At 38.5% G+C, this 21,862-nt stretch overlaps 1 protein-coding gene across 1 annotated transcript; it reads right to left on the bottom strand.

Annotated features, from left to right (window-relative positions):
• Position 1: 1 nt before the first annotated feature.
• Positions 2-15,375, bottom strand: LOC103482103 (SAP30-binding protein; the record flags this gene model as incomplete). The annotated part of the gene is made up of 8 exons (XM_008438030.2): positions 15,234-15,375; positions 13,158-13,267; positions 10,737-10,781; positions 7,372-7,411; positions 3,394-3,482; positions 446-537; positions 152-264; positions 2-45 (listed from the first exon to the last, which is right to left on the bottom strand). Coding segments are annotated over exons 1-8 (627 nt in total), but the record flags the coding sequence as incomplete, so codon positions are not given.
• Between the last annotated feature and the right edge of the window lie 6,487 nt (positions 15,376-21,862).

Here is a 21,862-nt window from a genome sequence, read left to right as displayed (position 1 = left end):
TCTTGGCCTTCTCTAGCTTGTCCATCTCCACTTTCTGGGCTTTGGCTGGAAGGAGAATAATAATAATAATAATAATAATAATAATAATAATAATACTAACGACTGGTTCTCATAACCTGGAATCGTGACCTGACTGTGAAGGAAGACGTACCGAGAGCTTCGTAGTAGGAGTCTTCAGACCAGCCGTGAGGATCAAACATGTCTTTTGGGTAGTTCGTGCCCAGTTCATCGATTCCACAAAACTGAATAAGCTTCTCGTAAATACTGAAAGGAAACCAATGAAGTCGGGTCAGCGATAAGCTGCTGCTCGCGACCGGATTGTCATCGTCTCAGAAAGTGTTAATGCACATGTGTGGTCTTTTCACTCAGAGTATCTGATAGAAAGTGACAGCCTGTGTGGGAGTGTGTGCATCGCTGGCATGTGTTCCTCAGCTGAGCCGCATACCTCGGGTTTCTAAATTCCTTTTTCTTCTGGATGTGGCTGTTTGTGTCAAAGTCTCCGTGGATTTTTCTCTCGTACAGTTTGTAGATCTTCTCCTGCCACAACACCAGCGAGTCAGTGAATGGGAAACAGACTGAACGTGGTTGTTCCTACAGTATATTTCTGAATCAGAAAATATTTCTGATACCTCAGAGGAACATTCAACCGAGCTCCAAAAAAAATACAAAATCACTACTCTTGGACGACGTTCAGTTTTACTTTGTAGTAAATAGAAAAAATAAATACAAATCAGGTAATTCTATTCTAAAAGCTGGACATTTATGTTAAAATACACCTCAAAAAATTTACGTTGTAAATAATGATGCATTCCCCCCCCCCAGATTGAATAGAAGAAAAAAAGTCCGAATCTAAAGTGAAAAACGTTTTCTCTCAATATTATGAATATTAATGTAAAACAATATTAATCTTCAGTCGCATCCCAACATCTTAACATAACAGCTGATGTTGGGATGAAGGTAATGCATCCATTACCATCAAAATCTACACCCAAATTCTTTCGCTAAATTAGGATCTGAGCGAAATGGACTTGAAACTTTTTTAATCACAATATTTTGTGGTATTTATACCAAAACAATTAAATCTGGCTGGTCACAGTCAGAGCTTCAAAAACATAAATCTTGCTCTCAAAGTAAAGGGAGCACTAGAGGAGCTAAATTATCTAAATTATGACCAATAATTGGGTTTCTGTTGTATTTTGAAATGTAAGCGTTTCATTTAGTGATGATCTTAAGCAACCAAATATGTGAGGAACCATCAAAAATCCAAAAACAATCTCAGTTATCCTGCATATCTTTGGGGTTTGCAAACATTTTCAATTAGAGTTGATTAGTCATTTTGTCATCAGTCATGTCATTCCCTAAAGGAAAGCTGGAAGAACGGCTTCAGGCTATTAGAACGAGGAAGCATTGGTCATCCAGACTAATATCAAAATCCAGGGAAATATGCTGCTTTTCTCCAGGCAGCCATCTTTAAATCTTTTTTTCTCTCCCCCAGGTAGATCCAGAATCTCCCAACCAGATTGCCACTCTCTCCAGTTAATTTGTGTTTTCTGAACTTGAATTCCGCTGAAACCAAGTTTACGAAATCTAATCAAACTAGGAACTTAAAAGGCACACAGCCTCCTGCTGCCGTGACCTGAAGGCAGGGACGTGCAGGGCGCTCAGGTGAATCATCAGATGTTCATCAGACAGATGGGGGAGTGTCGGGCCCCGGGGCGACCGTGTTTACTGGGCGCTTTCAGAGTCAGCTGTGTGTCCTGACCTGCCTTAGCTCCTCGCAAGGAAGCAAACTTGAGCGGCGCTCCGAACGTCGCCGCCGTGGCGAAAAGTCAGAAAGAGAGCAGAGGTGACTGAGAGGAAGGCGCTGCTCTAATTAAAGGGGAGACTCCAAATTTATGTCCCCAAAATATATTTCTGTTTCCAGAGGGGACGATTAAACATCCCAACCTATTCATTGGGTGTGTGGAGAAGAGCACTTCTGAGCACACACACACTGGGCTTTTGTAAATACTCACAGCTTTTATCGTCCCATTAGGTCTGGGCCATAAACCGAAAATTAACCCACAACTAAATTTATGACTGTGGCCGACGTCATTTTGCCCGTGTGAGTATTTTTGGTGTTTTTGCCTCTGGCTGTGTAAAGCTGCGCTCACGTCCCTTTAAAACGTTACGCGTGCCGTACGTTTTCACGTGACTCTACCCCATCCGGTCTGTAACCAGAGAAGGAGACGGCCAGGCTGAGAAAAATGGAGAAAATGTTGGATTTTGAACAAACAGCTGAAACGATTAATCAAATTAATTGTGAAGAATTGATTAATCATCAACTAATTTAGTCAATTAATCGTTAACTAAAAAAAAAAATCAATTTGTTGGGGGGGGGGAACATACTCAGAAAATTTTAGCACAAAAAAGTTACAAAATAAATAAGATAACACCTATGTCTGTAATTATGTTTAAGCTAAAACTCCACAATTAGCAGTTTTAGCTTCATACGGTTCAAACTGACTAACGGAATGAGATGCTATGGTACTTCAGTTAATAAAATGTTTTATTTAAAAATGAGTTAAAATATGTCTATTTGCATCTTTGTCTATTTGTATTTCTAATGTATAAAAAGTCAGAAGTGGTTAAATATAAAATGTAGAATCTGTAGAATCTGCCAATTATTTTTTTATCCAGTTAATTGTCAGAATAACTGACTGAATAATTGATGGAGCAATCAGTCAAATAGGTGATTACAAAAATAGTTTCTAGTTGAAGTGAAGGACAAGAAGCAGCTCATTCCCAGAAAAAAGAAGAAAATGAAAAGTTTGGCAACATTTTCGCTCAGCAAGGACAATTCGAAGTTATTTTTATTCTTCTAAACATGTTCAGTTGTGCTTATTTGTTCAATAACTTAACTAAAAGTACATATTTCCTTCATTTATTTGCAGATTCTATAGTCTTAAAATCACATCCACACTCCTGATTTTTGGGAGGTTTGATGTAATCGTCCATTTATCCTCATCAAAGTGAAGTGCTCTATAATTCATAATAATTCACTTTATGCCATTTCGCCCAGCCCTAACTCCCACTTTCAAATGTCAAGGTTTGATATTAGTCTACTGAAGGAAACAATTTGTCAATGTTTCCATGGGAAACCGGGGTTAAGTTCTTATTACTTCACAGGAAGCCCTGTGTTATTTGACGCTCTAAGTAGCCTAGAGAAAATACGGCCTCTTAAACGAAGCCCAGACAACCACACCCTTACTGCCCTACCCTGAGATAATGCTGGTAAGTTAAACCTACTCAATCCTGACTACAGCAGCAGTAGTTTTGTTTTTACTTTTTTATTTGTTTTTTTTAATTGTGGGTATTGTTGATGTACGAGGGTTTGACGTTAGGGCCGGGTACCTGTAGTTGACTGGAGCAGCGTCCCGCCGGTTCAGGGGGGATTCGGATCTCATCGGGTGACATGTTCCTCACCTTCTCTGAGAAGAGCGCTGACAAGACAAAAAAACAAAAAAAAAACAAACATGACTCCTTCTATATTTCAACCTGTCCTCACATGAAGAGGCATTAACTGAGTAAACACTCTTAAGAAAAGGTGGTGAACATGGATTTTTAAAAAAATTATTATTATACTTGCTTTCTGAAACATGGGCTGTTTGTGTGTGTTATGCTAATCTAGCAGTGGGGAATTCCTGTGCACCCTGGTTCTAAGTGTAGGTTTTACAGTGCGCACATTGCAGCCGGGGAGTGGCTGCTGTCAGGGCTTGTACTGAGGAGGGAGGCTCCTTTCCCTCCTGTTGGACCTGTCGCTTGTTATGCTCTGCTTCCCCTGACTCCAGGCCAGGCATTCTTTACTGTCACCGCTATATCTCAATCACACACACACAGGCTCCTCGCCTTCACTCGCAGCTGTCAGACGCACTGTAAAAATGTGCTATAGGTGTGTGTGTGCGTGTGTGTGCGCGTGTGTAACAGCAGAAGCGAGTGCCGACTTTTAATGAAGAACATAGACGGGTTAAAACTTGACTCAACATGAGAAGATCATTTTCTGAAGCGATGACTTGGTCTTCAAACAAAAAAAAAAGAAAAAGAAAACATTGGAAGAAAATTCCACTAAAACACAAGGCTTTCAATTAAGTCAAGAATTTGCAGTAGAAGCAGTAATTCCTCCTGCTCCCTTTCCTGTAATTTTTTGTTATGACCAGCCAGATTATAAAACCGTAGGGTCCGATAAGTGAGCAGCATTTAGAGTCTGGACTGGGAACGAGCCAGAATCAAGTTCGAGTTTTTAAATCGTTAAAACTTTCAGAGTAGCCTTCCTACATTATAAAGTTGTCTTGAAAAGAAAGTGACAAATCGCTATGAAACTTCACACACAAGTTTTCCTGGCCTGGGAAACATTTTGCCGCACTATTCCCTAAACAATAGGAAACCCCACCCAGAAAAAAACTGGGCCTGGAAGACATTTTTAAAAATTAAAATATATAATTTAAAAAAAAAAAAAAAAAACTACTACAGTTCTAAAAATGTCATCTGTAACTAGGGCTGTACCGATTACTCGAATGATTCGACAATTAAATTGTTTTTATTATTTAGCGCACTGAACGAAAGAGGGGGAGAGAGAAACTACGGAGGAATCGTAAAAATAATCGATAGAGTTATTCGATTACTAAAATATTTTTAGTAACATTTCATCAGTCAAGTTGTTAGCTAATTAATTTGTCAGGCTACCTAATCAGATAGCTAGGCTGCAGCCTGCTGCTTTACAGACATGCTAACCTTAGCTAGCCATCTGCAGTTTTAATTAAGAGTGAAAGGTGGTGCTCTTTTAGTTTCCTCATAACTAAGGAACAAAATAACCTGTCAACCTTTACAGCCTTTCCTATTAAAATGTATTTATTTTATTAAGGATGTTAAAATATGCTATTTTCATTTAGATTTTTGTTGTTGCTTTAAATCAGTTATATCAAGTTTTTGGATATGATTGAGAGGACTAGTACTAAATGCAGCCTGTGATTATTCTAAGTTGTTTCTGTTCTGTTTCTGCTCTAGCCTGTTTTAAATCTGAGTAAATACTGTGAAGCAGCCATCTTTTCTTCAAAGCTACACGTCGAGAATCTCACACAATGACTCCTCCAGACACATCCGTCACTCTGTCCTTTTGTCATCTAACAATGTGTGTTGCTCAGTTTTATCCTACCGAACATTAAAAGAAATCCTCGAAATCACTTTTCCGCCACTCTGATCTCCATACTTCGGAGCATGACCTCCCTCTGGGGTCTGTTCTGACATATTATCAATCAACCTCCTCTGGGTCATAGGGTTGTTTTTGCTGACGAGGCAGAAACATAATGCCTACACATGCATATACAGGTCTTATTCAAACAACTTTTCAGAAGCATGGGAACATGGGTAGCAATGCTCATGTGTAGCTACATCTGAAAAAAACTTTTGCCTCCAGCTACGACAAATGCCTGACACAACAAGTCTGATGACTCAAGCGTTAGGTGGCGGCCTGGCATTTCATTAAAACACAGATAGGCACTTTCTCAGCGCATCTGAAACGGGGATTATGCCACGGCACAAAAAAAAGAAAGAAAAAAAGGCGACTAATCCACTAAAGACAACCTGAGATTTACTGGAAAACTGCAGCTTTTGCCAAACTCGCATCTAAGCATCAAAATAAAACTCCGTTGCTTCACTTTGGCTKGGCGGCGATCAATAAATCACAGCGTGCGCAATAAATAACCGTGCTTATAAGTAGGCGCCGACTGGGGGGAGAAAATACTGGTCCGCATTCAGAATGTAACATACAGAGAAAAGACTGTGGCTTGTTTCCAAATGATCCTCTGTCTCCCAGAAAGAAAGGCGCAATCTGTGGCCCCCGAGGGTCTTTTTTCGGACAGTGTCTGTCTCTTCGGTGGACGGACAAAGAACAGAGACTTCGGCCCTGGTGACGGGGCTTTTGGCCAGAGACGCTCTTGACATTTACTAATGGAAAAAACTGCGGAGGAAGAGCTCCACTGCTGGAATATCAAAGACCAAAAAGCCTCGACACCGATGCTGATCTATGGTTTAAGAAACACAAAAACTTCTAAGAATGCGTTTCGTTTGCTTTATTTTTATGTCACACAACATCTTAAATCGAATCCAGCTCGTGGATTGCAACGGCAAACAGTAAGAAGAGAGGGGTTTTTTCAGCCAGGCTGGTGAATGAAACCGCTCCCTGCATCAGTCACATCCTGTCTGATCTGATGCATACCTGCCCACCTGTGCAGGTAAACAATTATTCATCAAACACTAGTTGTTAACTCCTGATAGTCCGATCCACTTGGCAGCTGGCAAACGGTCCGACTAAACCTGGTCCAGTTAATGGATCATGTATTAAATACAACTCACAACCTGCAAACGTAAACAATCAGAACATCAGATTCACACTCTGTAACGTTCAGGGTCCATACACTTTTCTCAAGGACTTTTCAAGCATTTTCAAGGTACATTTTCTAACTTTTCCAGCCCTGCATTATGCATCCTGTACACTTTTTTGCCCAAAGTGATCCTCCACTCAAATCATTACCATGGCAACAGGTGTATAAATCCCAGCAGCTAGGCATGCTGACTGTTCACTGTCAAGAGCTCAGTTTAACTACCTTCAGATGAGATAAAAACAATACCTAGGTTGTTGTTCAGAAGTTGGGATGATCACCCTGGTTCCAGTGAAAGGAATAATAATTATTCTCACACCTGACAGTCTGGTAGATTCGGTTAGATTGGAGACCAAAATTGCAACATTTGTTACATTTTCAGCTGCTTTCAAGCCGTCAAACCAACCAGACTAAATGAAAAACCTGTTCACCTCCTCGCCTGTGGTGGCGCTGCGTCGAGAATTAACGGAGGAAACGACACAGAAACTAAATTATTTGTTAAATATACGATGAAGTTTGATTATTATTTTTTAATGAGTTTGTGTCATGACTTTGCTGGAACTCTGTGATATATGTTCAAAAAATATGCAGGAAATATTCGGCTTCTTTGACTTTGATGATGCTTCATGTATAACAGAGTGAATGTATAATAAGATTGTGCTACCTTTACTTTTATCGCTTATCCATTTCTGTACTATTTTCGTCTTGTTGGTTTTTCCTTTATTTTTGATTTGTGTATGAAAAAGTAAAGAAAATAAATTTAAAAAACTTGGCTGGCGTCTTATTGCGAGTTGGGGTGTAACTCAAGTTTGTGAAGACAAACCAGTGAATATGTTTAGCAATAAAGCGCGTGATATCCCATCCCAGTTTATGAGAAATATTTCTGGGAAACAATTATTGAGAATTATGAGCTTGTTTGTCCTTTGAGAAGCTGTCACTATTACATATTACTCACCAACAAGCTCATTGGGGTCCTTCTTCTCTGCTTCTGATGCCTGTAATAAAAAAACAACAACAGGGAGGGAGGAAAAGGAGAGAGACATAGCAGCACATTTAGATTTTAATTTAGTCTGAAAATAAATCTAGCCAATAAGTACAATCTGTGTTAGGAAACGTGAGAAGCAGAAGAGAAGAAATGATTAATCTATGCGTCAGCTAGAACAGTTAATCTCAGTGCAACAGATTAAGGCTAATTTTCCACACAACTTAAGACGGTAGAAAAAAAAAAAAAAAAGAAGTTTGGCATAGAAACTAAAAAGTACAAAAAAAAAAATCCCAGAGCAGTTTCCTGAGAGGTAGAGAAGGATTGCAAATGTATTCGGTTTCCAGAGAATGCCTTGGCTCAGCCAGAGGAGGAGTCTTGAACAATCTCTAAAATATGCCCGGTGCGGTGCCAGCACCCTGAAGGTAACCCAGGTCCAACACAACAGTGCTGTTATTCACAGGACATGAAGCATCGCCTAGCAACCGCGCAGGCACATCAAAGGATTTGCCCTCGCCAGGAGAAAAAGGGAGGAGGACAAAGTTCAGGGGAGCTCTCGGGCGAAACTGACAAACGGAGCGTGTATGCCCAGCAAAGACAATCAGTCGGCACTACGTCTGAGAAACCGGTCACGGTTCGTTGATCGCCTCCTTAACGCTCGGTTCTCATTTAGCCGATGTACAGTCACAGTTAGAGAACATAAAATAACACAAATAAAACATAATCCAATGAATTCACTTTTCACTGCGCATCCATCTGTATTAAATCTAAAACCATTTTCATTTTAGATTTAGCACATAAAAATATATTTTAACACATTCTCATTTTCAAATATGAAAAAAACTTAAAAGTTTAATGAAGTGGCCTTAAAGTTCAGCCTAAGAAGCAGGGGAATGCACTTTTGTAAGAGGTAGCAGAAAGCTCTAAAGATGGCAGAACACTGACGGTTTGTTCCTGTTAGGTTTTCTATCTCACCAACAAAAAATCTGTTATGTTTTGTAAACCAATGCCAAGTTTCTGTAACAACACTCCTCAAGTGTGAGTGTTGTTACTGAAAAAAACTCCGATCAACCGTTTTGAAAAATGAAATCAGAAGAAGAAAAGGAAATTATTATCTACAGAATGCAGAGAAGTGTCTGCTTTTCTTCCAGGCTGAGAGAGAGAGACTTCTCGCAGATAACAAGAAGGCTAAATGGAGAAAAACAAAGTTGCTCCGTTTTATCTTCTGAAGCTCTTCGCCACAGCTTCATAGTGAACATGTTGGACTGGAAACGATTGTGGCTCATTGAAAATCTCAGCGTTAAGTTAAAGCTCAACTTACTTGCCAGGGGGGTCATACAGACGGGTGTTTTAGCAATGCTAGCTGTTCTAATTAGTAACACAATGTCACAGGCAAATAACTGAATATTTATTGTATTTTTTGCCTAATGTGAAGTTAATACCAAAAGTATTCACACTCCTGGCAGATTTGGGATTACAGCAGGACTGGATTAAAAAAGAAAAAGAAAATCAAGAAATATCTCTTCAATGTATTGTCAAAAAAGATTTATATATTTTATTATTATTATTATTATTAGACACTCCTTCTACATAATCGTTGGAGAAATGCCCATCTCATTTCTTTCTAGAATCAAAATGTTACTCTTAAAAAAAATCTGAATAAATTAACAGGAAGGCTAAATGTTAATGCCACTAGTGGTCCATTTCTACTCCTATAGCTTTGAAATCAACATTTATATACAAACTTTAACATGTTGGTAAAAACATCCGTCAAAGTTTGCCTCTGAAACCTAAAGAAATCCTGGAGACACGGAGCAGTAAAACTCGGCTTTTCCATAAACGTAAGTATATTTGACAGGAATATGGTGGAAAATGGGTTTTTTTTTGTGCTGGTTTCCCACCTACTCATGAGATATTGCATCACCTCTGCATTCCTCTCTATGCTGCACATGATACCAATAAAAAACCAGCTGCAGACATGCTGTGTTTCCAGAAGCTCCCACCTTAAAAGAAAAGAAGAAACACTCACATCTCATGTATAATTTAAATTAAAAGTTAAATTTCAGAAGATTTTACTTTAAATCAATTTTCCACTGACTATGACTCTCATATCCAACGGGGATTCTTATGAAATGTGACCAAATCGTCCGTAAGCCGCTTCCTGTTGGCAGATAGTATCTTTTGGACTCACATAATCGCATTTCCTTGCAGTGGACAATGATTTGATAATATTAAACTCTACATCATTGGTTGTCAAAGCGAGTACCAAACAACCTGAAGGCAGAAATAAATCAAACGACGATCCGTAAGAGATGCCATGCAGCAGACAGCTGCTTTTCATCAAAACATAACAGAAGGTATAAAGCGACAAAAAAATGACAGAGATGTAAACTCACCAGCATCTGTAATGTGTTTGCATCTTTAAAAAAGCACTTTTCTATTGTTTTCTGTTGTTTAGTGTTTTATTTTGATTTAAAACGCTATCCTAAGAAGGTTTAAGACTTTTATGAAAAAAAAAAAAAAAGTAGCACAATTAATTAGGAAAAACTCCCTGTGGCACAATACCAACACTGTTTACTCTGGAGGATAGATATTCCTCCTCTTTCCGAGTCCCGCGAGCCTCTAGCCTGCCAACAAATGTCCAAACCGAGTGTAAAACAAATCAATGTCATAAAAAAAGGAAAGAGAGAAAATGACAACCAAGCAGTAAATTGTGAAACAGAAAAGCAGAAAAGTTTCACAACAGCAAGTTGCAGTGAGCGAACACTCACTGTCATCAGATAATGCGAGCAAGCAGAGCCAACAAGCATCTATTCTTCTCCTGTCAGTTAATGAGCATTAATAAGCAGCACAAAACATTCGCTTTCTACAGCGAGACAGCAGCATACATCACACCAGATCAGATAAAAACATGTCAACATTAATGCATCGTCTTGTCTCCCTCTGAACATGACTTTCTGCTCTCTGTGGAACAATCTCAAACGTGTCGACGCATGAGTGCTGAAGAAAATGTTTTGATTACCGTAATGTTTACACTGACAGTGCTGTTATCTGCCTTATTGCACGGAGAATTTAGCAGACGAAGCTGATCAGACTAGAGGCGGGTTATAAAGCGAAGCCTCAGAGGGCGCCACCCTCCTGGTGTTTGCACTCCGACAGCCAAGGCGCAAAACTGTGGCGCGACTCAAATCATTTTATGCGCCGCTGAAAGGCTTAAGACAAAACAAATCAGTTGTTAGTTTAACATCCAGGCACACATGATCCCACAGCACCATCTAGTGACCAGCATTGACTTCCAAATCTAATCTGCCCCCAACCACAGGTCGTTGTTCAAATACCTCCACATCATCTGCGTCCCTCCCCTCGTCTGATTCGTCCATATCCTATAAAAACAAAAACGCAGAGGGTTAACAGCGTAGGGCCGTGGGGGTCAGAGGGCAGAAGACCAGGACAGGGGCCAGAAAGGCAACACAAAGGACTCCAACACTGTTAAACATTATTCAGCTAACTTTATAAAAAAACTACGGACAGACTGACATTGTTTGATGGAGACTAAAGATTCATCAGATGTGACATTAGGACTGTTAGTCGCTTTTAGGTCTGCAACTAATGATCGCTTTAGTGATAAATTAATTTAGTAATGCATTGAACTTTTTTTTTTATATGTCAGATGCATCGTTATTCTGATGATTAATCGAATGTTCTGACAATTAATCAGGTTTTTTTTAAACTTGGCACATTCTCCACATTTTTCTTTTAACTATTTATGTCATTTTAACACAAAAAAGAAAAATTGGAAAATGAACACTTTTTTGTGTTAAATGCAAAGTGCATACAAGGTTTCCCCCAGAAAACTTGCAAAGCCCGGTGGTCGGAGCACTAGAGCAGTCATTCATCCAGCAGACCATTGTGTTTTTGTCCAGTTAACGATTAATCGATTACTAAATTAGTTGGCGATTATTTCAGCAACAAATTAATCACGATTAATCGTTTCAGCCCTTCTCTCTTTAACTGCTGAATGATGTGGATAGTTAAATTGGCAGAAATACAATTTAAAAGCAGTCCAGGAACATGACACTAGCTATTACACTTTACAATGTCCAAAGCTCTAAGAAAAACAATATAGTTGTTTTTGTGCACATGATCAACTGGAACCACACTAAACTGTAACAAATTATCAACAAGTCATAGCAAATCTAAAAGGAGACATGCTAGAGTTAGCCTAGCCTTTTAGCTAAATTCAACAGCAAGATGCAAACCTACTGAAGGCTTAAGCTGGGAGTCAAACTTCTCTTTAGAAACTATGTAGCTTTGCTCATTTAGGGCAACAAGTTCTCACAACAGAGCCAGTTTTGGATTTGCTTTATTTGGACATGGTTGGCAAATACCTATTCTGAAATGACTCGGGTCGCAAATAAAAATAAATAAAATATTGAAAGATTCCCAGAGAAATGCAGCTACTCCAACAAAACACAGCTCATACCAACTACTGATATAGACCAAAATATAAAGACGGTCTGAAGTCTCTAAAATATATTCCCTGCTTCAGGTTTGAGACAATAAAAATCATATAGGAGGAGAAATTGAATTTTTTTTTTTTTGTAAAAATTTCTCTAAAAGGTAATTATTCTCCTGACATGCAAAGTTTGTTTAACTATACATAATTTAAAACAATACTGATATGAACCAAAAAGTGTACTGCTTTGCCTTGATTGGTTTATTTTCCAAAGGCTTTACAATAAAAAAAAATGTAAAAAAAAATTAAAACTTTATTTGTGATCATGGCAAGATGAACTACAAATTTTTTTTCAACCTATTAAAGTACAATCTGTTACTGTGGTGAACAAACAGGGAAAAACACACACACACGCACACGCACACACACACACACAGCCTCTGTTTATTGACAACAGAGGCTCCACTGTGATCAGTTTATGTGGAGGTTATAAAATCTACTAAAGTATAAAATTATGTTACACAAAATAGATTAAAAACAAGGTAGAAACATTTTTAACAATCTGGCTTCACAATAAAACTGCTGCGTTGTGTTATTAAAACTTCCACCTGATTCATTTAATCATTCTTATAAAAGCTACACAAGACATTGTTTTTTTATTACCAATGATTCCAAAATGGTCTGCAACCAAATAAAACAAACAAACAAAAAACAACATAAAGCCTTAATGCTTACAGAAAGAAAATGCAACTTATCCAAAAGATAAGCATGGAAACCCAGGCTTTGTGTTTCTATAAGAGCCTGTAAATGCCCAAAATTAGTTCGACTCACATGGCACAAATAGAGCAAAAATATGCTCTAATTGCAACAACCAAGATCGTCTGCTTTTGATTAAACCTTGCATGAGTTTAAGAAAAATCCGATAAAGTTTATTAGAGAAACACCCTTTGATGCAAAAGAGCAAAAATGTATTTTCTTCATTTTCTGTTTGATCCAAAACTACTCAATCAATAAAGATGAATCTTTTTTTTCTTTTTTAGCTCTTTAATGTGTCACAGCTGAAACTGGACTCAACAGGTCAGATCTGAAAACGAACCAACACTGTTGGATGTCCTTGTAGGACTGAGCATCTCCATTTATATCAGAAGGTCACGTTTTTCAATAGTTTTTATCATTTCAGTGAAACAGCGGTACATTTGCTGAGCATTACTGGATCTTTATTTTATTTTTTCTTTAACTTGGGACAGATTTTAACAGCAGCCAAATTCAGCCTGTAAGGACGATTCAGAGCTCCGACACTGACCGAGTTGCTGTCGCGGCTGTCCTCGTTTCCAGATCCTTTGTCTTCAACATTCTCCGTCCGGTTCAGGTCGTCGTCCCCGTAGCCGTAGACCAGGCCCCCTACATTCCCCCCTGCACACAAACACACAGAAAAAAAGCAGAGGTATTACACTACACCGCCATAGGGAAGTTACAAACAGGTTCCGGCTGCCGTTTTGTTCAAGTTGATAATTCCCCAGCTTCCCCCTTTTAAAAACTATTTTTTTTATTTGCTGTCATGGCTTGGAGTTAGTAAATTAACACAGAAACTAATAATTTGCTTATTTGCTTAAGCAGTATGGGATAGGGCATCAAATTTTTCATTCCGTCAAAACCAAACTTGATTTATCTGTGAATGACTAACATTATTTAAATCAAACTAATACATGAGAGGTCAACCCAACAGGGCAACTGCATCAGCAGAAATGGTTTGCCTGACGTTTGAAATACCAAAACATCACATTCACACAAGTCTTTTGTGATTGCAACACAGCACACATTGAAACTGCAACAGTAACTGTAACAGGATACATGGTGCAGCTATCTCTGTTGAGCCGAATCAACATGCGATGCCCTACTTTTGGAACCGAAAGGACACGAATGATAAAAGTAGAAATTAGGGCTGTGTAATAATATCGATTTTGCGATATACATCGATATTTTCTTTCCTGGAAAAAAATCAATATTCATCCGCAAGTATCGTAACATCCAACTGTCACCTTGCTCACTCACTGCTTGCTGATTGATCATCAGGCTTAGAGTGATTTCTTCAGGTGTTAAGTGTCAAGGTTAAAAAGGTATCAAACTATTCAGAGCAGGGTACTTGGTGCACTTTATTTACTTTACAAATGCATGTAAGCTACAGTTTGTACCGTTTCAATTAAAAGAAACATGTTTTCTCACCACTTCTTTGATTCATTTTGTCCAACTGTCAACTTTAAGTCTGTGTCCATGTCCAACCAGAGCCAGGTATTATGTAGTTGGTGCTTTTAATTAGTTTTCAGTTAAATTAATTCAATCCAACTCTATAACAGTCACAAAATGTCACCAAAATCACTCTGTCCCTCTAAAATCTTTCAGAAAATTGCAAAAGTGTATTGAATTGTATCGTTTACTGAATATCGCAATATATATTGTATTGAGAGCAGAATATCGTGCATCGTATCGTGAGATTATTGTATCACTACAGCCCTAGTAGAAATGGTGGGAAAAGTGGAGTTTATGCACTACATTTAGACCCTTAAGACACACGATTTTTAAACATTTTTTTTTAAATGTGTTGCTTTAAAAATGACCACAAATGCATTTTAAAATACAGATGTTTATCCCATTGAAAAGTTGCATGTTTACAATGTTCTGTTTTACGGATGTTTGGTGAGTTTTTTTTTGGTGATACAAGTACAGATTCAGAGTTTGTCTTGTTTTTATTGATCGATTCTTAGATTAGTACTAGGTTTTTAGATAATTTAATTCCTACTAATAAAAGTTTTACTTCCTTCGCGAGTCTTTTATAGCTACGTTTGATGGACATATTGAAAAAAAAATTAATTGCTCTCAACTTTTTTTTTTTTTTTTTACTGTAGAATAATCCTGTCCAGGTTTAATCTATCTAGATGGTGTTGTTATAAAGTTGGACCCCTTCTTAGGTGATAGATTTTTTTTACACATTTTTCACATTTAGTGTTTCATAGAGTATGTAACTGGTGTAACAAAGTTTAGGCATATTTTTTTCTATCCCTTCTAATTCAGACATTTATTTAACACAAATAAACTTCCAAATAAATCATCACATAAACATAAAAATACATAACCTGGAATAATGTACTGAAAAACTAAAATACACGGATACTTTGTCTGCAAAACTACAATTTAACTACAATAATACCAGATTTAACATAAACTAAGGTTTCTAAATAACTAAAAGCAACAAAACGTATAAAGTAGGTTAAGCTAGCTGTTAGCTCACACTCATGGTAGTCTCACAGACAACATTAACAAATGAATAGTGTGTTTTACTGTGATTAAAGCTACGGTAATAATTAAAAAAAATAAAATTCACCTGAATCTTCTGGTTCTGGGTCGGAATCGGGCTCCGAATCATCTCCATAATCTGCTAAAGATGAGAGAAGAACGCTTTTTTTGCCACTCGCCATAACTGTTTCAGTCGCATAAACGCAGCGGGGCTGGGAGCGCACTGTAAACACGTCACCGGACGAGAAACTTCAGCTGCGCAGTGAAGTAATGCGCAGAAAAAAACCCAACCGACACTGGGAAATGTAGTTCTTTGTCGTCTATCGCTACGTCGGCGTCGCGCTGTGAAAACTATAGAATAGAATTTATGTATTTATGTTACTATTTACAGAAAATGTATAATATTGAAATGTGTAACACAAATTATGCGTCCATATCTGTATTAACATTAATTTTAAGGTTTAGCATCCAAGCTACATAGTAACAATGCAATATTATTAGAACATAAAGCAGTGCTAGCTGTTTTGACTTCTAAAAGCAAACGGCAAATTTATGAATCATAAAACATCTTTATTATAATTGCTCTTAAAATACAGTGCCTTGGAAAACAACTCTTAAGCCTTGATTTATTTTTCATTAGGCTACATACAGTCATAAACTTTAATATACTTTAATAAGACTGATTGTGATAGATTAACACAAAGCATCATGTGTTTGAAGTCACCCTGCTACAAGGTGAATATCCATGATTGCTCTGTTTACCTGCATCTTTCTACTTCCCAGTCCTAGGTGAGGGGAAGCATCACCACAGCATGATGCTGTCACCACCATGTTTCACGGTAAGGATAGTGTTTTTAAAGTGACTTGCAAAATCCATTTGGAAAGATTCAAGGAACTTGCTTTTGATGATCTCACCATTCTTGTAATAAGATCAGTGCAAATAAAAAACTAACATTTTAGATAAATATTTTGAACTTTTATTTGACAGACTGTCTAAACATTGTGACTCTGACTTAAAAGTGACACCAAAATCTGTTTTAAGTGTGTTTAAATATGTGCATGAGTCTAAATCACTGCATTCTCTGAGTTCTTCTTCGGTTTCCTCTTCTTTTGTTTTGGTGATGTTGAGCTTCTGCAGCATCCGTACAGGAGAGCAAAGAGCAGCAGAGACAGAATTCCCAGTACGAACAACCCGATGACCACAAAGCCGCCCACCATCCATGGGTCCAGCTGCAGATGATGCAGGAACCAGTCCACCAGCTCGTTGGGGGAGCCGGTGGGCTTCTGGTTTTCAGCCAGACTGCAGGGGAGACGAATAAACCACACAAGAAATCAGAGTGAGAGATAGTCAGCTTAACAGTTTTATTGGAATTTTATTTGCTACTCCAATGCCCACAATGTGCCCTTCCCTCTGATACCCCTAAATGAAATCCAGTTTGAGTAATTGTCAGAAGTCGCCCAATCTTAGTAACTACTAGCCTGCTAAAATGTTCCATATTCATGTGTTAGAATGATCCAGTCAAAGTTTGGACTTAAATCCACCTAAGAATCTGTTGCTTGATTTGGACATTGATGTTCGCAGATACTATTCATCCAGTCTGAGATTAAGCTGTTTAATCTCAGATCGGATATTAAACAGTTTGACCATTCACTGTAAAACATTTGAGTCGCATTTAGTTGTGTCTACTATCTTCTTTAAGTCAAATTTGTGCTCTTTCACCAGGTGTGGGCAGTTTTTTCCTTGCATGTTGTGAAATAATTATTTGGTTTAAATTTCTGCATTAAGTGTAAAAATCTATATTCAAGATGAATGAACTTAAAACACAATGTTTAGACAACTAATCTCTTGTTGTTAAATCAACTTCATGAACTTTAATCTCTGAGTTAAAACCAAAACAATTTTCTTGTTGACTTAAGTTGCATTTTCAAGGCAGCAGGTGAACTTTCACTTTCAAGTTAAACCACCTTCAAATATTTTAGTGTTGTTGAATGATCAAACTAATAAGGACATGCCCCAATAGACTGGCATGTTGCCATTGCATCGAAAGCAAATTCTGCATATCACAATTCATTATTATATATTCATTCATGTTGGTCTATCACATAAAATCCCTACAAGCTACATTGACATTTGTGATTGTAACGTGACAAAGAGTGAAAAACTTCATGGGATGTCAATACATATACATGCATTTAATATGCCGCAAAGGGTTCATAATCATATATTGTAAGGCTAGAAAGATGTTTCTAGAATAGATAATACAAATTTTCACGTTAAAATCACCATAACTCACCGCCTTCCTCTTTTAAACTCACCTCACGGTCGCCATTTCCTGTTAATAGGATCCTGTCACGGCTCAGTTGCTCCCAACAAACTGAACATACAGGAGAATAACTCTTATTCTGGGTCACACGAAGCAGCTAGACCTTTCACACAAACTCTAACGTACCAATCTGCTTTGACTTTGATGAGGCATTCTGTAGATCCAAACTGCTCCTGCTCTGCTTTGGGGACAGGATACTTTTCTGTCTAATGTGGGTACGACGTAGTAGAAACAACTGCTTCTGGGTAATGTTTAAACAAAGGAGGAATGTCATGATAAGGTACGCACGCAGCAGCGGGACAACACTTCTCTGATAGCAACATGGTCGTTCCCTTACGTGTTAAAATTAGAACACGACATTCAGTTGCTATAATATAATTTAAAAAGTTATTTTTACATGCTGCTTTATGACAAATCAAGAGTTTACATCGTTGAAACATACACATTTATTGCAATTACTTATAGGAGAACCGCCACATGTGATAGCATCTTTGTTTTACCTCTATCTATACAAAAAGGTTAAACAATAAACGGCTCAGGTTTTCCTTTTTTGTGGCACAATTTGTACAAAAAAAATAAAAACACCCTTAAAAAGCCAGCAGAGGGCGCTCTGTCTTTTTTATTTTTTATACAAAAATTGGCTCCCTTTGACATTAACTTCCAATTTATACTAAAATGCAATCTTTCTATATTTCTCACAGTCACAGCACAATGAATGAATGAATGTCGACTGGGCACCAAAGAACTGCACTTGTACCACATCAGTATCTGTTTAACTGGAGCACAAAGAAGCTTTTATTGAGTCTTTTCATGCCCAAAACGCTGCCACACAGTGCTTTATTGTCCCGCTCTGTAATGCTTTTTCATGAGGCATGCCACTCTGCGGATCTGTGTGGATTCCGACGTCTCCCGGTCCCAGGATGCTGATGCAGTTTGTCGCTCAGAACTGGATACGTCCCAACACTAAGTTCCATCGTTCCTCTGGTTCATCCCCATTTTAACACCCACTTGATCAATCCAAGCAAACCAGTGACACTCAAAAGATTTATTCCCCTCTTCTGTAACCTTGATTCAAGAGCTTCTGTCATGGTGGTGGTGTAACAGACCAAAAGGGTACAGGGTGTGATGTGCTGTGGATTCTGCAGACAAGTCCCGCTTTCTTTTACCAGATCAGACGGATTCAAAAGGCTGAACTCTCGAGCCCTGGTATTTTGGTTTGCCGCAGCAGCAGCAGTGAAAGCAGGAGAGCAGCATCAAGAAAAGGACTGTGACTGCAATGACAAACAGGAGGCAGATAGGCACAAGTCAGGTCGGCACAAGTCATTGGAGAAACTCGCATTTAAAGCTGTCGGCATGTGTGTTTTATGCAAAGATTGGTTTGGACGCGCATCAGTCAGTCAATCAAGTTTATTTGTGTAGCACATTTCAGGAATGGTGGAGTTTAAAGTGCTTGACGTCATAAAAACATAATGTAGCCAACAATTGTGACAACCAGTAACAGACATTCTATTTTGTCAAGTGCCAAATCATCAATGTACATTAAAATATTTTGGTCAATGCTCCATCTATTATGGTGCAAAAGCATTTCTAAACATGTGGGAGGTTTAGTCTTTAATCCTGGAAATCTTCTTCAGGTGGTAGCAGGCTGAATTTGTAACTGTCTATGTGGCTCTGAAGGTTCAGGTGAGAGTCCATAACTACCCCCAATTTTCTGGTCTGGTTGCTAGTTTCTAGCAGTAATAATTGAAGCACTGTGTTGACTCTAGATTGTTCCTTTTTAGATCCAAACACTATAACTTCTGTTTTGTGGGCATGTGGGCAACCCGGACCTATGTGGTAAAGGATTTACCCTTAAGCCTAAACCTGGATAGTTACATTAATCAAAGTGTTGTGCTAAGAAGTATAATCTGTTGCACAGATGACAGACGTAACTTACCAATAAAGAGTACGAGGATGGAAAAGGCTCCACTTTCCAGTGGAGTTGCTTGTGGAAGACTCAGGAGCTTGGACCACACCCGTTGCAGGATGCCTGAAAACTCCTGTTTGGCATCCATGATAGCCTATCGATCCACGCGATGTCAGTCAAAACAGAAATAGCTTGGCTTGGAGGTTCAAAGAAGATGGCTTCTGTAGAAAGTTTAACTCCTAAAAAAGAAGACAGGATGACGTTGAGGATGAATGTTTCACTGAGGATACACCCTGAAATTACCAATCCTTCTTTGCAATATCAAGGGGCCCAGATCTCTAAATACCTCGAGTACCCTCTCATTATATACAACCCCACTCTGCTAACTCACTACCTTTATGAGTGGGAGTAGGCTCACAAGATCCACATGTTCACACAGCAACGTATGCCCTCACTTGTTACGCGTACTGCAGAATCTGGATGTTCAGTCCAGCTATAAACAGACCTAACTATTCCAGGCCTGGCATTTCACGTGTGAGGCCTCTCATCATCACTGCAGCAGCTGCCTGTGGGTGAGACCTCACAGTCTCATACGAGACAGGCCGCATAGGAGGTTAGGGCACAGAGAACTGAAATCGTAACAGAACAGGACGCTGGTGACAGGCGTCACCACGAACAGACTCTGAATGGGCGAGCGTGTGCGGTGATCAATGAAGACATTAGGATATTTATAGAATTCACCAGATTTCAAAGTTGGCATGTCTCCAATTAATGAACAGAACATCAGATACTGAAAAATCTGACAATACTGCAATGTTCTTCACATAGAGAGCATACATTAAATGTGTTTATTGTCTGTTTTTGTATTTGGCAAACGCTTTTATCCCAATGCAATCAGAAAAGCTGAGTTGTCAAACGTTTCTTGAAGATAGGCATGGTTCTGCCAGTGATTGGTAGGTTCTTCCACCATTGTGAAACAACACATAAAAACAATCTGGATTGTCTTAAACACTGTGTAAGCACTAGCTGGCCATATAAATATGATTACTGACTCATATTCAAGTATCATGATTTGATCATGACCAGGTGTGACAATCTCTTTAAAAGCGTGAGTTTTGATGGTTTGCTTCTTTGGACTGAACTAACAATCCACTGGTTGTGGGGCGAACTCCTATAGCTGTCACCACCTTCACCCCCACTGACACTGTCAGGCATAGAGGTGGAAGAGTGACGCTCAGGGCTTGGTTTGCAGCCAGAAAACCAGGCCAGTAGAAGCTTTGGCAATAACTGGGTCATACAACATAAGAATGAGCACAAACATGGCAGCAGCAAATCTACTAAAAAAAAAGTATATAGAAGAAAGATAAGTAATACTTTGTCATGTACTTTTTTTACCCCTAAAAAAAAAATAAATAAATAAAACGACTTAGCTTTTGTGTTTCAGTATAGACTAAATTCAGAGTTATCAGCTTTGGAGTATAGTTGGGCTATATTTATTTTTGTTGATAATTTCAGAAAGTGAAATATATTTATTAAGCTTCCGTCATATTTCTTATTTTTAAACTAATTTATAAAAGCTAAGACCTTCAGCCAACGCTACCGGTCGCAAACATTTTGCTAACTTGCTTCGCGGTTTTGTTTTCCTACTGCTCCAAACAAGTAGCTACCTACTTCTCTACCGTTTAAACTTATAAAGGAAAAATTTAAAGCTAATTCAAGAGGCCTACGTAACTTTTTATATCACACATTTATGTCGTTTACTTAAAAAGTAGTATTAAAAAAAAAAGAAGTTACTGTACCCGAAAATCCATGCGCAGTGCTTGGGTTGCTATGGAAACAGTTCCTTAAGCGACGAAGTACCTAAGGTCAGCGTAAATAGCGGAGTGCTCAAAAATATTCATACTCTCACTCCCCACACTTTGATTTTAATAATTTAAAATCAAAGCGTTTGTTTATTTTTTTATACGCCGGAACAAAAGCTTTTCGGACAGCTTCACTACACAACTAGGGTTAGGGTTAGAACCTTAAAACTAGTTTATCTCGTCTCACTGATGTGCAATGTGTTCACGCTTTTTATCACTGCAGGAAGTGACACCAGACTTTCATATCTGATCTTAGATTTTTTTTTTTTTTTTTACTTTAACCACAGTGCCTCTTTCATAGTTGGACTGGTTTAGAACTGCTGGCAATCCAGTCTGCACACTGAGAATGTTTTTAATGGCTGTGTGACTTCAACCTTTAACTCTTAACTAGTTTGCAGCATTTCCCTAAATAACGGATAACTAGAGTAGAATAGAATGCACTTTACTGATCTCCAAGGGGAAATTGCTTTCTGTCTTCCACCACATTTCTGCGTTTACATTCACCTACGCTGAGAGTAGATGTTGTGGATCTTTTCAGAAGGCTCTCCAGCTGATTGAGCTCTCCGCCACCTGTCAGAGGGAGGCTGAAGAACGCACAGCCTTCTTTGTCCCTCCGCATCCCCCC

This window comes from Poecilia reticulata, linkage group LG19 (genome assembly GCF_000633615.1).
Source record: "Poecilia reticulata strain Guanapo linkage group LG19, Guppy_female_1.0+MT, whole genome shotgun sequence".
NCBI lineage: Eukaryota > Metazoa > Chordata > Actinopteri > Cyprinodontiformes > Poeciliidae > Poecilia > Poecilia reticulata.
Note: the sequence above shows the minus strand (reverse complement) of the source record. Positions and strands in the feature narration are given on the sequence as shown.